The 17,720-nt window shown below is 49.8% G+C and overlaps 1 protein-coding gene across 1 annotated transcript in view; it reads right to left on the bottom strand.

Moving 5' to 3' along the window:
- The window catches only part of LOC128419231 (alpha-tectorin-like), a gene marked incomplete at its 5' end in the record, with an annotated part of 41,954 nt that overhangs the window by 23,781 nt on the left and 453 nt on the right, over window positions 1-17,720 (bottom strand). The window contains 7 exon segments of the mRNA XM_053399659.1: window positions 452-947; window positions 1,871-1,973; window positions 2,822-3,206; window positions 4,179-4,594; window positions 5,744-5,903; window positions 6,102-6,239; window positions 9,528-9,809. Coding sequence (XP_053255634.1) covers window positions 452-947; window positions 1,871-1,973; window positions 2,822-3,206; window positions 4,179-4,594; window positions 5,744-5,903; window positions 6,102-6,239; window positions 9,528-9,809 — 1,980 coding nt within the window.

Genomic DNA, 17,720 nt, shown 5'->3' with positions numbered 1-17,720 from the left:
GTGCCAAAGTTGTTGATTTTTTTCTTTTTCTTTTTTTGGCAAAATAACAAAAAATGACGCTTTTGAGCTACTTTTAAGGAAAATCAGGGAAAACGACACAACCGACATGGCTTGCCATATGTCTGGAATTTCCCGGACATTTTATCGCCTGGACACTGCTGTCGTGCAGTATTCAGGATGTACCTGGGAAGTTCCGGACAAATTGCAACCCTACAATTAACTAGTATAGAAATCCCGTCAGATAAATAAAACACACAGTTAAGAACATACATCCCATTGAGTGTGACGACAGGGATCCAGGTCTGCATCTGCATTCAGCCCATGTTCCTCCTCCTCTGCCAAGCCTGCTCAAGTGTTTGTGCATCCAACCATTGAGATCCTTCTCTGCCATGCAACAGATAAGAATGCCAGGTGGAACCAGACAAGGAAAGAATATGGACAAGGTCCTTACCTGCACTTTGCCGTACTGACCAGCCGCTATGGCAATGTGCTCCCCATAGACGTCTATCTCCACCAGACGTGCCCATGTTGCGGCCAAGGAGCCCCGGTGTTCGTTCTCCACTTTTATGGCGAAGTAAGGGAGGGCTCCCTGGGGGGCACAGTACTTGCTCAGCGTGTATTTGCACGTTCCCTCGTAGTCAAATGCGACCCCATCAAAAGTGACGTAATGGGGGTCCCCAAACACCCAGGAGTTGCCAAAGGTCGCCGGGTAACAGCCCAGCATGCCGCCCACAACTCTGCACGTTTCCAGAGCCCCACATGCATGCTTCTGGCACTCCATGGGGTGGGAAGGGCGCCTACAGGAGCATTTCTGGCTGCAGGTATCTGTCAGGATCACGTCATCTCCCAGCTGGTAATACCGGCCGTTCAGAGTGCAGCCGCAATGGTCCAGGGGCACACAAGCTCCTCCGCTAAGAATGTAGCCTCTGTTGCAAAAGCAGCCCTCCCTGCAAGTAGGGGACAGGGAAGTCAGTTCACATTTAGAGGCAGGAGTGTCAGGTTGGCACCGCAACCATGGGAGCCCAGGGCCGTGAGTATAGCATGCATGGCCCTGGTACCGAAATTTGTGGGTGCCCAACCCCTTCATGGGGAATTTTGTGGGTGCTTAGGCACCCAGGGCCCCAAGGAGTTGGCACCCACGTTTAGAGGTGAGTCCTCCTAATTCGTACTTTTCAAGCCGAAATTCCTGCGAATTTTGCACTGCAGTTCTCCAGCCAATAATGTGTACAGAAATGCATATGCTTCTTTATGATTTCCAATTTTATACATTTCAATAATTTTACAATCATTTTAACATTTCACGTGATTCCTTAAATTTATTTTTAATATTTTCTGCATATCCAAATTAACTTAATTTGCTCACTTATTCATCTACTTTAAGTGTATACTCTTATAAAACTGCAGGTTATTACAATAATCTTGACAATGTTCTTATCTGTTTACAGTTTGCCTGTAAATATTCAATAAACCATTTCCATTATTTTATAAAAAGTTTGTTATCTTGATTTCTTATTTTTCCGGCAATTTTTGCCATTTCTGCATATTCAGTAAGTTTTTGTATCCATTTTTCTTTCGCTGGGACTTCTTTTTTCCATTTTTGGGCATATGCTTAGGTAAAGTGTGTATAAAAATGCATACATTTGTGAAAATAAGATACAAAAATGCATTTTATTAGGTGAACTGCTTTGCAAAATTCTGTCTATTGGGGGAAATTGCACACAAATATGTGTTGATTGGAAGAAATTTGCAATAAAATGCTGATGGATTCTCTTGAGGACTTAAAAAAAATGCAAACTAAGAATGTAGAGTATGTGATTAGAAAACTGAAAAACTGAGAGAAACCAAAACTGATGGATTTGCCTGTCCTTACCTGCAAGGCTCGTTGCAATAAAGTGGGGCTGTGGAATCCAAGCAGCTGGCTGGGCAGGCAGTAGAGCAAGGCTCATAATGGCTGTTCTCTGGACAAGTGATTCCTGATGGAGAAAGGATGTGTGAAGAGGGGTAGAGGAAATCAGTGCTGGCCCAAGACATTTTGCTGCCTGGAGAGGAGTGCAAACATAGACACTCTGCTACGCCCAACTTTTCATAAAGTTGTGCTGCACCATTCAAACACCAATTTATGCCTTTACCAACTCTCTCTAAGCTAAAGAAGGTCACTTCACCCTGCTGAATAGCATGGCTGGGCTTGAAAAGAAAATTAGGTTCCTGAATCATGCAAATAGTACCTGAGGTGATACCAGGGTTTCCCAAACTTTGGTCACCAGCTGCTTTTGAACTCCAACTCCCATCATCCCTAGCTAACAGGACCAGTGGTCAGAGATGATGAGAACTGTAGTCCAAAAAGAGCCAGGAGACTCAAATTTAGGAAACCCTGGACTAGACAGACACACACACACACACACCTGTTCACCTGAGGAAACCATGGGCTGCCTTCTTCTGGCCCTTTCTCATAAGATAGCAATGGGAAACCTACGGCCTCCCAGATGTTGTTGAACCCAAGGTCCCTCCAGCCCCTAGAGAGGCTGCATTTAGCTGCTAGGCCTCAGGCTCCCTACCCCACCTGGCCATCTTCACAACAAGCCTGGGCTGGAAAACAGGGGCTCATAGGTGATTGTCGCCACCATTATTATTGTTGACTCACGACAAAATGAATCCGATCTCCACTGCCCAACTGTGGCATTTGCTGCTTGACAACGTCCAGCATAAATATGGAGAAATTCACACAGTACCGTCCGATTGCCCCCAGATTTGCAAAGATCATACGTGCAGCTTTCCATAAAGCTGGAGAGAGGCAGAGCCTTTGCACAGTTTGCAAAAGGACCTGGAGATTCCTTCAGGATGCCACAGTACTCTGGGCTGGAAAAAAGAGCCAATTCGGTTGAAGGGCAGCTTGGCAACTCTTGGGTGCCCCCACACTGGTCCTCCGCAGAGTGCACCTGCCAGCTTTTAGCAAACAGAGCTGCTGATGCCGCGAGGGATCTGTTTGGAGTCAAGAAATCATCAGCGGGGTTTTCATTCAGGGTTCCACAGAGGCCACAGGTGGCGTTATGGTAGCTGGCAGGAACAGCAACCTCCACATGTTGACTCCCCTTGTAGGAAATTTCCACCCCCAGATCAGTGGCGATCATAGTTGAGAATCCACTCTGATGCACTCGGACCTTGCCACCAAGGAGGGTCACAGGAAGAAGGCTCTTGATTCCATTGATCTAGAATGGGGTTCAGCAGAATAAAGCAGAGTTAAAAGCCATAGCTTAGCTCTTGCCTAGACTGTACTTAAGAAAGTGATGCTGGCCACATATGATAACAGTTCTATATAGATTTGAGATCTATCCAGGGAATTATGGATCTGAGATCTGAACTCAGGGAATTATGGATGCTATAATGTTCCTGTATCTATTCCAGTAATCAGCTGCAAAGAAAGCAGGATCATAGCTCAGTGTGAAGGACTCATAGGCTAGTTCAGGGGTAGAGAATCTGTTTTGCCTGCAGAAAGTCACACAGGTTCAAATCTTTGGCATCTCCATGTTAAAAGAATTAGGTAGCAGGTGATTTGAAGACCCCCTGCCTGAGATCCTGCAGAACTACAGCCAATACTATCAGTCTGGCCTTTCCCATTGTGAAAGGACCATAGCTTAGTGGTAGACCATCTGCTTTGCATGCAGAAGGTCACAAGTTCAATCCCTGGCATCTCCAGGTACCTGGAGAGCTGCTGCCAGCTAGGGTGGACCAGAGGTGTGGAACCATCAGGCCGCAGACCAAAGGACAGAAGGGAAAATATTTCCTCACCACTGCAGGAACCGTTTCCACCCCAGCTGCTTGTTATAAAAAACTGAGTTTGTTTCTTTTTTAAAAAAAATAACTATTTCCTCCCCAACCCTATTTCCTTATGTGTTGTGTCATTAAAACTGAGGGCAAGGATTGTCTTACTACTGGTTTTTGTATGTCACTTGGGGTGTCTTTTCAGGTAGTGCAGTGGTGAAGAAAACTGGCCCTCCATCGCCAATGTTCTGAGATGATGGGAGCTGCAAGACTACAGATTCCCCACCCTTGAGTGAAAGTGGTGTGGGGAGAGGGGAGGCTGCAAAGAGAGAAAGAAAAATAGTAATTAAGGGAAGAAGAGCAGAGGGAAATCTGGAGAGTTTAGGATTTATCTTGGCTGTTGAATTCAAAGCACTTACCATGACATGCCCAGCAGAGTTAGCTATTACAGCAATGTCCTGTCCGTAGACCATCATGCGCAAGTGCTCTATCTGTGACACTTCTGGGGTTTCCCCTGAAATCCCTGCTTCCACCCGATAATACTCCAGGCTGTGTTTGTTGGAGGGTGCACACATCTGAGACAGCATATAAACACAGTTGCCTTGGAACTGGTACAGTCGGCCATCAAAGGTGGTGTAGTGCCGCCCACCCAAGACGTGGCAGGTGGCCTTATGGGTGGGCCGGCACACATGGTACCAGGAATTCGGCTGGCAAATCTCATCTGCAGAGCACCTGCTGGCCTGGCATGTCACCCTGGGATCTTCAGACGTGCACTGGCACTTCTCCTCACAAGTTGATTCAGTCCAGAAGGTGGCACTGACTGGCAGGAAATTAGCTATCAAGACAGAATGCAAGTCATAAGCAACTTAAGTGACCAGAAGGGCTCATGCCATTAGCTTGCGCGAGAGCTTTCTGGTTTCATTATATTCACATTACAAACACAACTGAAGCAATAGCCATTGCAAACCACACAGGTGAGGTTAAAATATTAGTCAAAGCAGGAAAGAGATGCTAAAATTTAATGGCAGTAAGATGGATATACAGAAATCTGCCTTATACAAGGTCCACCTAGACAAGGCTCTCCGAGACATTTCCCCCTTCATCTGGCCACTTCACTGAAGATGTGAAGCATCAGCTGTACCGCTGAGTGATGGCCCTTCCCTCATGGCAGAGGTGGGGAACCTCCAACCCACAGGTCAAACTAGGCCTGCTCATTTGGCTCCCAAGGCAGTTGGGGGCAAGTCAAGGCACACCCATCTGTCCTACACCTGATGCCATATATGATTTCAGGTGTGTGACAGGTAAAGACATGAAAGGACCAATGACTGTTAGGAGACACTGCCCAACAGCTGATTGGTGGCACATGCAAAGCCCTGATGATTATGCAGGCATAAATGGGTCACCCAACATTCTGACATTGGGTGATTGATAGCTGGGCAGCATCATCCATGGCAGGGAGGTAAGGATCTGGCCCATTATCTGGATCCACTTCCCCTTCCCTAGGTCTTACTCAGTTGTCATGCTGCTGTCTGCTTGGCTACCAACAGGTGGTGTTGCATATCACAGCATGGTGGGCACACATCTGAGAGCTGTGAGGCCACCACAGCAGTGTTGGAGTGCAAGGACAAGGGACACAGAGGAGTGAGACAGAGGTAGGTGGGCAGGTCAGGAAATAGGATTAGGCAACTCCCCAGCTACCATCCTGCTCTGCCACTACCTGCCATTTCCCTCTTCCTTGCCCTCTGCCGCTGATCTGAAACAGCATCCTTGGAGTGAAGCAGGCAGTATAAGCAGGAGCAGTGGGAGGAGGTCTAAGGGAAGTGGGTGAATTTGGGGAGGCCTGGGAGGACAGGGGTTGGTGGGTGTGGAGCTGGTAGCAAAGCAGATGTTCTATCCATTATTACCCTTCCCAAGATTTTAGAAGAATTTGATCTGGATCTTTCATAGCTCTTCTTATATTCTTACTGAGTAGTGATCAACGTACCTTTGTAAACACAGCCATTTGGCACTGCAAAGACATCCACCTCAAAGACCCAGCGCCCAGGGTCCATGATGTTACTCGTGGAGCTGACGTTAATGATGCTTGGAGTCCAAGATCCAGGGATGTTGAAGTAGTTGTTAGCATCTCCATTGTTAAATCCAGCCTGGAAGAGAGAAATGGAACATGAGCAAAGGATGAGAGTTTTGCTCATGTGTCTCCAGAATACATGGCTTGCTAGGTAACACTTCACTTCCTCCTGCTGAACTGGATCAACCAGATCATCTACCTTCATCAACCTGGTGCCCTCTAGATGTTTTGGACTACTACTTCCTTTCAGCATGTAACCAGAGGTGGGACTTACCTGAGCAGGTGTGCCCTCCAAGCCGGTGTGAGCATCTCCACCACTTGCCTGCCCTGATATCCACTGGATGTCCTGATAATTCAGTATAACGAAAGACAGTTTACCATTGGAGGTTAAAACAGCCTGGAATGTGTTCACCTATACAAAACAGGTGCCAAATGTGGGATATATCAGTCTCATATAACCAACATGCTTAACTCTAATTAATGCATTAAGGGGTTAAGGTAAAGGTAGAAGGTCAAATGACCCCTGGACCATTAAAGGCAACTGCGGGGTGCGACACTCATCTCGCTTCAGACCAAGGGAGCTGGCATTTGTCCACAGACAGCTTTCTGGGTCATGTGGCCAGCATGACTAATCCGCTTCTGGCACAATGGAACACCATGACGGAAGCCATAGAGCATGGAAATGTCATTTACCTTCCCACCACAGTGGTACCTATTTATCTGCTTGCAGTGGTATGCTTTCGAACTGCTAGGCTCACCCTGTTCGCAGATTTGAACTGCCAACCTTCCGATTGGCATGCCCAAGAGGCTCAGTGGTTTAGACCACAGCACCACCCACGTCCCTGCTATTAAGGGGTTAAGATCACAGAGAAAGCAGTCCTGCCAGGCGTAGCTGGGACCCACACTGGAAGGAAAGGTTACCAATCTCTTTATTCTTTTTCTTTCACCATGTGAATCCTTTAAGTAAGGATGTCTAAGCTGAATGCTCCAAGCTTAGACCACATGGCTTTAGCAAGCCATCTTTGTGTTTCTATACAAATAATTAGAAGTATTAACCACTTTTTGAAACTAAGTTGTGCTGCCTGTCTTTTCTAGCTGTTGTATGGGAAAGCGCATGAATCTGACCGTCAAAGAGTTTGTAAATAAACTATTTTTAACTTTTCAAATGTGTAGTCTCTTTTTATGCTAAGTGGGAAACTTTAAAAGAAACTTAGAAGGGGATATTTTAAATATCAAATGGCCTATGTTTCCACACTTTAGTCTGGTGCATGTTTTGTGATTTTAAATCTCTGCTGGGACTCTCTCACCAAAGAACACTTGCCCCAAACCTGGATCTAGGAATCCAGGGAATTCGCCTTTTATTCTCTAACCAAATTACTAAAAACCAACACCAAATGCATGATCAATGGGTAATATCAGCATCCTCTTCCCTACAGCAATTATACAATGACTGGTTGTCTCCCATATCCATATGCTTCACACTTTTTCCTGGATAATGTGGAATAGCATCAGCAACAAAACTTGGTTCCCAGAGCACAGTTTCTGTGAGGCCACAGCTCAGTGTTAGAGCTTGCGTTTTGCATACAGAAGGTCCCAGGTTCAATCCCTGTTATATAAAGGTAGAATAATGCAACTGGAATGTAGATGGGTACAGCTTGCCTTTCAGTGGTCAGTTCCCTCTTCTGAAGTTCCCTAATTTACACATGTATAAGAGACAGGGGAGCCTCCATAGTGTAAATCAGGCATAGGCAAACTCCGGCCTTCCAGATGTTTGGGACTACAATTCCCATCATCCCTGACCACTGGTCCTGTTAGCTAGGGATGATGGGAATTGTAGTCCTAAACATCTGGAGGGCTGGAGTTTGCCTATGTCTGGCGTAAATCCACCTTCCTGGATTGTGAGGTATGTATTGTTTATAGCTTCTCTGACCACTTCCAGACAACCCATTTATTGAGCAGTTATCCTGGTTTGTTTGCAGGGAGGTTAGGCAATGTTGGCTAATCAATGAGCAGCCAGTCTCATTTGTTTGTGTGGATATAGGAGGATGTTGCATCAAAGCAACAGTTATCTCACACCCACACTGTCCACTGCATTGTCCAGTCACTTTCCTTATCACAAAAGGTCCAGTATTCTGGGGAAGAGGATTTCTTGCACAAGACCTCCCCATCAACTACAATTGCACAACCAGAGTTTTGCTGGTATGTGACTGAATCCCAAACCATAAACAGCACATTCCAGAAGCACCCTATGATTGATTATGGTTTGTCGCATGTACATGAGAAAAACAAACATGAATTTAAAAATCAAAAGCATTCATTGCATTTGTTTGGCCCTTAAGGGTGTACCATTGAATTCACATGGACATTTTTTTTAATGTGCACACGAGTGGGAGTGGCATCTTCCTCCTTTATTCCAGTAGATATTGTTTGCTTTTAGACTGCGGTTAACTGGAGCAGAAAGCAATGAGCCGTCTGCTTACAGTTCCCTTGATTTTGTCAGCTGGTAGAACTATTACTCTGCTCTGTAATCTGGTCACGGTGTCCCAAGGCTTTAAAATTCTTAACCAGGCATTTAATCAGGATTTATTGCGACTTTTATGGCACATTAAATACATGCCAGGTTACAGTTAAACACAAGTAAATGGAGGACGTTAAGCAGGGCCCAGGTTGCAATGGGAGAAAACAGCTTTTATTTTCACCAGATGAAGACGGTGTTCTCAATGAAACCATTCCTTCCCACCTCTCTTCTTGTAATATTTTTTCTGCTTTTTTCTTTTTTAAATAAAACCTTATTATAGGCTGTAGCTGGGTGTTCTGGAGAGAGCATTACTTCAGAGTTCAAACCAGGAAAGGTTTGGGCAAGAATAGCCAATGTGGAGTCTTCCAGATGTTGCATGGCCAATGCTCAGGGATTATGGGAGTTGTAGTCCAGTAACATTTGGCAGGAGCCCCTGGGTTTGCAGCTGCTTAAACCAAAGTTTGAGACTTATTCATTGGTCATCTGAAGTTCACAGCAGATGGTGTAAATGCAATCAATGTTCATCCATTTTGTTGCATCAATAGCAGCTGTAGGAAAGCCTGTACAGCCATTATATTTGCTTCATATTGGATCCATGGAAGTGACTAGTTTAGGCCCAAACTAGAAGGGATATTAATTGTGGAAATACAATCAACACACTTTTTTTGTTCTGTAAGTAGCAGCTGCAGGGGAGACTAGGATGACCAGGTGCAAAAACGGGACAGGGCTCCTGCACCTTTGATAGTTAGGTCAAAAACTGGATTTCAGCAGGTGCATTTGCTGAAATTCCCTTGGACTCAACTATTAAAGGTGTAGGAGCCCTGTCCTTGTCTGCATCTGGTAGCCCTAGGGAAGACCAAGCAGGGGCATGAGTAATTCCCTCTCCCTGTGGTCCTGGCAAATATCACAACACTGGACATGTTATTTGCATTTCCAGCAAAGTCTCAATTGGCACCACTATTACATTCCCTTGAAATGCAAATGGCAGTTACAAATAGAATTTGGCAGGGAGAGAAAGAGTTAAATTTCTCCTTCTCCAGTCCCCTTGGTCCAGAAGTCTGCCCCACAGCTGCTATTTGCATGCCAGTGAACTGTACTCAGGCAGCCAGTGTTGTCATGTATACAGCTGTTTCTGGTGTGTGAGTGAAATGCCGTCATGAAGAAATGATCAAAGAATCGTACCTTGGAGGACAGGGATCCATAGAAAGCCACTTGGTCCCAAGTGGCTATGAAGACCCAGGTAGCCGTGAAATTTTCACTTGGGAAGTAAGTGTTGATGTCACTGGTGACTCTCTGCAGGAGCTGCTTTTCTTGGCTCTGCCTGTAGTAGACCTCGCCGGTGATGCGGTTATCGACATCAGCCCAAAAGGGAGCAACAAAGGCCCGTCCATCCGTCAAGGGGAAAGGATCAGGAGTGAACTGGCTGACTGGCTTACCAAATGACACCACTCCATTATTGTTCACCTGAGGGGGGGGCAAAAGGTCAAGGTCCAGTCCACAATCTTAACATAAAATCCCAAAATATTCTAACTGGATCCACATTTGCACCCAAGATTCGCAGACAGAAAGACTGGGGGATGCTATTTTGCTGAATATTGTCTAGGGAGGAAGGGGATTTCTCCAATGGTTCAGGAGCAGCTTGAAAAATGAGCAATCTAAAACCTGTCAGAAAATTGTTTTCTGAGAAATTTCAGGTCAGCCTCAGAGGAAGTCCTGAGAATAAAATGACAGTCTCTTTAAAAACCCAATGTACCCGGCATAATGCACTAGCCTCTCTATTAAATGGCAAGCTACCTGTCCCATTCCAAGCAGAAAAATTACTTGATATTTATAATATAGTTCCTCTTCAATAGGGTTGCCATATTTCAAAAAGTAAAAACCCATTTTACAAAAATGCCAAAAGCTTTCTCCTAAGATCCAGAACAAAGCACCGCCTTTCGGAAATCCCCCCCGGGCGTCAATTCCACCTTTGAAATCCTGGTAATGTCCAGGAAAACCCGGACATATAGCAGCCCGATATTCAACCAGACCTTTGGCTGATTAATATTCTCCAGTCTTTTACATGTGACTGTGAGAAGGGGGTGGGGTGGGGTATATTTTTTGCTGTTTTGTTTTACTTACACTATTTACTTATTTTTATCCTATATTTTATTCTGTGAACCACCCTGAGATCTTATGAGGAAGGGCAGTATATGAATCAAATAAATTAAGCAAAATAAAATAAAATGTAGTATACACAAATAATGAAATATAATATAGTCCTCCAGTCATACTCTCACTTTTCACTAAGAGTGGTCAGGTGAAAAAGAAGACAGGGCCCCCACACTTCTGATAGTTGTATAGCTGCTCTTCTGTAAGACTCTTAAAGGAGTCCTGGGTTGTTGCAAGGTGTCAGTGGCCCATCTGCCACTATGTAGAACAGGGATGGGGAAGCTGTGCTCCTCCAGGTGCTGTTGGGCTCCAGACCCCATCAGCCCAAGCCAACTTGATCAGGGATGATGGCAGTTGCAGCAGCAGCTGGAGAGACATGTGTCAGAGGCTCAGGAGCAGAAGAGCAGGGGAGAGAGCAGATAGAGAGCGGAGGAGAGGAATCAGAGGGGAGCGTAGGGGAATATGACAGTGGACCGAGAGATTCCATGAGCTTCTCCAGCGAATCAGAAGATTCCCAGGAGAGGGCGCCTATGGTAAGGGCGAGGCGAATCCCAGAGGGGACGATCCATAAACAAGGAACCAGAGGGGAGTCCCAAAGGAGTAGCGGAGGAGTAGGGCCAGTTTCCCCACCAGAGCACAGTGGGGGGGAAGAGTCACGTGAGTCAGGACCATCTTCTCCTCCATCGGGGAGTGGGGAGAAGGAGGGAAGGCCAGGTCCAGCTAGCCTCCCCGAAAGGGGGAGCAGTGACACAAGTGTAACGGTCAGAAGGAAAGTGGGAGGCTGCGCGCGCGCGCCAAGTTCAAATGTGGAGGAGCGCGGGACAGGAGAAAACCCGGATTGGGAGCCAGGTCCTAAAGCCCGAAAGAGGGGGGGGGAGGAGTCGGGAGAATCAGCGTCAGAAGAATCTCGGAGGGCAGAGACTCCGACTAGCAGAAGGACCCAGAGAAAGAAGGAACAGAGGAAAAGGTGGAGTAAAGCTAGAATCTTAAGCTGGTGTCAGGGGGGCGGAGATTCAGATGGGACTTCTGCGGTCTGACGGATAGATGTAGCGTTGCGCGCTGCACGTCTGGAAATGAGACTGAACTTCAATAAAGACTTTTAAACTTGAGCAAGAAGCAGCGTTGGTCTTGTGTGAGCTGGGACCTTGGGCAGCACTGACAGTAAGTCCCATCTCGTAAAAACTCTGCAAGCTCACGAAGATAGGCAAAGATGACTACAGAGGAAAAAATCAAGCAATTGCAGGAAGCGGTGTCAACGCTCTACGCAGAATTGGCTGCGTCTAAGAAAAAAGAAGGAGAAACAGCTGCGCTCTGCCAGGATCTGCAAGCCAGGTGGGACAAATGGGGAAAGGAGGGGCAGCTGGGAGCCAAGCCGGAGGGAGTTGCCCTCGGGAAAAGGGGGGCAAGCCTGGTGACCCATTTTGACGGGAACCTGCAGCAGTACCCTAACTTCAGAGCAGAAGTAGTTTTCGCGCTCAATTTGCTTCGGAAAGATTTTAGAGATGAGGAGGAGAAAGTGGGTTTCATAATCACTCATCTGCATGGGGAAGCTAAGTCGTGGCTGCGAACCTTGTTACGCGAAAATGACCCCGCCCTCAAAGATTCAAGCGCCTTTATTGGAGCCATGGACGCTTGCTTTAAATCAATGGTGGATGTGGATGTCGCTAGAAGGGAAATGCATGGATTGCGGCAAGGAAAAGCGACAGTGCGCCAGTATCATTCCCGCTTTTTTGGGTTAGTAAATGTGCTGGGCTGGCAGAAGGACTCAGCTGCCGTCAGGGATCTGTTCTGGGAGGGGCTGAATGGAGCCGTGAAAGATGAGCTGGCGAGGGGAGAGAGACCCCAAAATACAACAGAAGTTGTCCAAAGGGCGCTCGCAATTGGGGTGCGCCTGGAAGAACGCCCGTGGAGCAGGGAGCAGGGGGGAAGAGCAAACACGTCAGTTAGAACGACTCCCTTCCTACCCAGAGAGACAGAGCGCGCTCAGTCCACGCCTGCTCTGATGAGGGGGGAGGAGCCAATGGAAATCGGAGGTGCAAGGGCTCAGACAGCAAGCAGAGCCCAAACACCAGGAGCAGTCAAGGCGAAGGCTCCTAGAGGGAGCAGGAAGTGTTACATCTGCGACAGTGCACTGCACATGGCCAAAGAGTGTCCCCAGAGGCTCCAGAAGCACACTGCAGCCTCAGCAACTGTTAAAGGAGCAATTCAGCAGGAGGAGCAGCCCCAGGGAAACGGAGGAGCCTGGTTGGAGACAGAGGCACTGGGGCTCAACCAGGCGAGTCAGTGAAGCAGTCCCCAGAGATTTTGCAGCCCACGGACCCCCTCCCACCCAAACCAGTGGTGCAACTCACTGCATCGCTCCAGCTGCCCGATGGGCTCACCCTGGAGGTCCCTATTACCATTGACTCTGGTAGCAACGCAGACTTTGTAGGGTTGGACTTCGTCAAGCAGCATCGCATAGCACTCCTGCCAGCCACGACGCCCCTAAATGTTGTCACAGTAGATGGCAGGAAGATACTGGGAGGAGAGGTGGTACAGCAGACACCGCCTCTGGTGATGCAAATTGGGAACCACCGTGAAGTCATCAGTTTCAACGTCACTCACCTGTCGGACACGCCCATAGTGTTGGGCATGAGTTGGCTGGATAGGCACAGCCCGGCATTAGCGTGGTACCAGCGGCAATTGACCTTCTGCTCTTCCTACTGCGCAGCGCATTGCATCCAGACCTGCCAGGAAGAGGAGGGGCAAGAGGATGCACCGCAGCTACACCTAGGCATGGTGCAAGCGGTGCCCAACAAGTACAAGGCCTTTTTGGAAGTCTTCTGCGAGAAGGAAGCAGACAAGCTGCCTCCCCACAGACCCTACGACTGCAAGATTGACCTCCTGCCAGGGGCGACGCTGCCGACTGGGAAACTGTACTCCATGTCTGAAGACGAAATGCAAGAACTCAGGGAGTTCATAGATCGCAATTTGAAGCGGGGATTCATCCGGGAATCCAAAGCAGTGGGGGGCAGTCCCGTGTTTTTCGTGAAGAAGAGAGACACGCCCGAACGGAGGCTCATAGTGGATTATAGAATCATCAATTCCAGGACAAAGCCCACAGCATTCCCCATGCCCAAAATTGACGACCTGCTCGCGACGGTGAGGAAGGGGCGGATCTTCACCAAGTTGGATCTACGAGGGGCCTACAACCTTATACGCATGCGGGAGGGCGACGAGTGGAAGACAGCCATGTTTACGCCTTTAGGAACCTATGAATACAGAGTCATGCCGTTTGGTCTCCAAAATGGCTCCCATTGTTTCCAAGCTTTCATGCACCACGTGCTAGCGGGACTCCTCTACAAGAAGTGCGTCTGCTTCTTAGATGATATCCTGATCTTTTCGGACTCGCAGGAGGCGCACGAGGAGGACGTCAAGGAGGTCCTGCAAAGACTACGGGAGCACAGACTTTACGCCAAACTGGAGAAGTGCCAGTTCGACACGACAGAGGTGGATTTCCTGGGCTACAAGCTGTCCGACAAGGGACTTGCCATGGACAGCGCCAAGGTCCGCTCAGTGTTGGACTGGAAGAGCCCGCGCAACCGGAAGGAGGTCCAGAAGTTCGTCGGTTTCGCCAACTTTTATCGCAAGTTCATCAAGGGGTTCGCGAAGGAGACAGCAGCCATCACGGACACCCTCAGCTCCAAGAAGAAGAAGTTCACCTGGACGGACCAGGCGGAGCAGTCCTTTCGGAGGCTCAAGCGTCTCTTCGCGTCCGAAGAACAGCTGCTACACGTAAACCCCAGCAAACCGATGAGGGTTGAAACGGACGCCTCGGACAGAGCGGTGGGGGCGGTCCTGTTGCAGCAAGATCCGCAAGGGGACTGGAGACCGTGCGCATTCTACTCCAGGAAGCTCAGCACGTCGGAGCAGAACTACACCATCTGGGACAGGGAGTTGCTGGCCATTCATGCTGCTTTCAAGGCGTGGCGGCACTTCCTCGTCGGAGCCAGACACACAGTGCAGGTTCGCACGGACCACAAGAACCTGGAGTACTGGCGCACGGCGAAGTTCCTGAACCAGAGACACATCCGCTGGGCGGAGTTCTTTGCAGATTTCGATTTCCGGATAGAATACATCCCGGGAGACAACAACGTCATGGCGGATGCGCTATCCAGGAAGCCACAGTATCTCGAGGAAGCGGCACCGGCAGCGGCCAAACACATTTTCGCACCAGAGGTGTGGGCGTGCGCTTCAGCCGCAGTGGACCTGGACGCAGTCCGTCGTGCGCTACAGGCGGATTCGTTTGCGCAATCCAAGATGGAGGAGGTGCGAAACGGCACAGCGAGGGACGACGAGTTCCAGATACGCGACGGACTACTCCTCCGCAAAGGGGCTCTCTACGTACCGGGAGACGACCTTCGCGCGAGAGTCTTGCAGCAGCTGCACGACGCGCCCAGCGCTGGGCACTTCGGCAAGGACAAGACGGCGGAATTAGTCACCAGGGACTTTTGGTGGCCCAAGGTGCGGGGAGAAGTTGCGGATTACGTTTCCAGGTGTGACACCTGCCAAAGGGCCAAGCCAGTACACAGGAAGCCGGCGGGTCTGCTGGAACCGCTGCAGACGCCGCTCGAACCATGGGAGAAAGTGGCCCTGGACTTTGTTACAGATCTGCCCAGTTCGCACGGCAAAACAGCGGTACTCGTGGTCGTAGACCTCTTCACCAAGATGGCGCATTTCATTCCGTGCGCGAAGGTGGCCACAGCGGAACAGACCGCCAAGCTGTTCATAGACCACGTTTTCAAAGCTCACGGCCTGCCGCGGTCCATCCTGTCCGACCGGGGTCGCCAATTCATCTCGAACTTTTGGCAGAAGCTGCTGGGCATCCTGAACGTCAAGATCAACTTAGCGTCGGCACGACACCCGCAGACCAACGGACAAGCGGAGAGGGTCAACGCCATCATGCAGCAGTACCTGCGATGCTACGCCAATCAACAGCCCTCGACCTGGGTGGACTACCTACCGCTAGCCGAGTTTGCCTACAACAACACGAAGCACGGGTCTACAGGGGTGACACCGTTCTTCGCCAACAATGGGCGCCACCCCAGAACCTTCCCGGGGTTGGAGACCGAGGCAGAGGGGGAGCCACGGGGGGCAGAGCACTTAGCCGCAGAGTTACAGGAGGTCCATGAGCAACTCCGAAGGCACTTGGAACTCGCGAAACACGCCTACAAGATGCAGGCAGACAGGCACAGGAGGGTTGGGGAAGACATACAGGTAGGGGACTGGGTCTGGTTAGCAGCTCAGGCAGTGCCGGCCAGAACGCTAGCTAAGAGGAAGCTAGGACACAAGCAGCTGGGACCTTACCAGGTCGCGGCACAAATCAATCCAGTGGCCTACCGGTTGACACTCCCGGAGGGCTCCAGAATGCACCCAGTCTTTCACAGGTCAGTGCTCACGCCTTACAAGGCGCCCCACAGGTTTCAGGCGCCAGGGAACGCACCAGCTCCACGTAGCCCATCGCCAACAGGGGAGGGACCACAGAGGGCGACGCCACTCAACGAGGTCACAGAGATTTTGGACTCCAGATGGGGGGAAGAGGGAGTTGAATATCTCCTCGCCAGGGAGGGTACTCCGGCCAGCGCCAACGAGTGGGTGCCTTGCTACGCCGTGGAGGAGCACTATCTCAAAGACGAGTTCCATTCGATCTTCCCACACAGACCCATGCCGGCGGAGTATTTCGACGACTGGCTTTTCACACCCACACTGTCAGCCAGCACGTTCCAAGGTTTCTCCTCAGATGAGGAGCCGACGCCGGGGATGAGCTCCCCGGAGGGGTCGCTCTCGGGGTTTGCCACGGACCGCTCCTATTGGTGGGACACTCAACCAGAAGTGGGGTGGAGCAGGGAACTGCTGAGGGGGCCCTTGCACACAGCCTCACCCGAGGGACCGGGTGGAGAGGAGGACATGGACGTGTGGGGGGAGGATCTTGGTTTTGAGCACGACAGCAGAGAAATGGAAGCAGGGGAAGTCGACGTCGACGAACCCATCGTGGGGGGGCCTGATCCCGCGGGCCGGTTGCACACCAGGGGGAGAGAACAGAAGCCAGCACTCACACCCCCAGCGCTGGAGCACCTGGAACCCACACCCGAAGAGGGGGAGGGGGGAAGGGGGGGCTTCGAGGGGGGGATGGATGTCAGAGGCTCAGGAGCAGAAGAGCAGGGGAGAGAGCAGATAGAGAGCGGAGGAGAGGAATCAGAGGGGAGCGTAGGGGAATATGACAGTGGACCGAGAGATTCCATGAGCTTCTCCAGCGAATCAGAAGATTCCCAGGAGAGGGCGCCTATGGTAAGGGCGAGGCGAATCCCAGAGGGGACGATCCATAAACAAGGAACCAGAGGGGAGTCCCAAAGGAGTAGCGGAGGAGTAGGGCCAGTTTCCCCACCAGAGCACAGTGGGGGGGAAGAGTCACGTGAGTCAGGACCATCTTCTCCTCCATCGGGGAGTGGGGAGAAGGAGGGAAGGCCAGGTCCAGCTAGCCTCCCCGAAAGGGGGAGCAGTGACACAAGTGTAACGGTCAGAAGGAAAGTGGGAGGCTGCGCGCGCGCGCCAAGTTCAAATGTGGAGGAGCGCGGGACAGGAGAAAACCCGGATTGGGAGCCAGGTCCTAAAGCCCGAAAGAGGGGGGGGAGGAGTCGGGAGAATCAGCGTCAGAAGAATCTCGGAGGGCAGAGACTCCGACTAGCAGAAGGACCCAGAGAAAGAAGGAACAGAGGAAAAGGTGGAGTAAAGCTAGAATCTTAAGCTGGTGTCAGGGGGGCGGAGATTCAGATGGGACTTCTGCGGTCTGACGGATAGATGTAGCGTTGCGCGCTGCACGTCTGGAAATGAGACTGAACTTCAATAAAGACTTTTAAACTTGAGCAAGAAGCAGCGTTGGTCTTGTGTGAGCTGGGACCTTGGGCAGCGCTGACAACATGGATTCCCCTCTCTTGGTGTACCAGTTGGACTAGTCAATGTCAAGATGCTGCCTTTAGAGGTGTGATCAAGCAACATGGCCATCTCTGATTAGACAATCCCCCTCCCTCTGTCAACCTCTCCCCTGATTCCACAGAGCTTTTAAACAAAGTAGATAATCCCAGGTGAAAATCTGTCATCTTTGGAACATCATGGGTGGTCCTTGCTTTTTGAAGGAAAATGTGAAAAAATTAACCTGCCAGTCCTGGAGTTCTTCTTGGAAGTCTG

Source organism: Podarcis raffonei, chromosome 8 (assembly GCF_027172205.1).
Source record: "Podarcis raffonei isolate rPodRaf1 chromosome 8, rPodRaf1.pri, whole genome shotgun sequence".
In the NCBI taxonomy this organism is placed as follows: domain Eukaryota; kingdom Metazoa; phylum Chordata; class Lepidosauria; order Squamata; family Lacertidae; genus Podarcis; species Podarcis raffonei.
The sequence above is the reverse complement of the archived record's forward strand: the minus strand, read 5'-3'. Positions and strand labels throughout refer to the sequence as shown.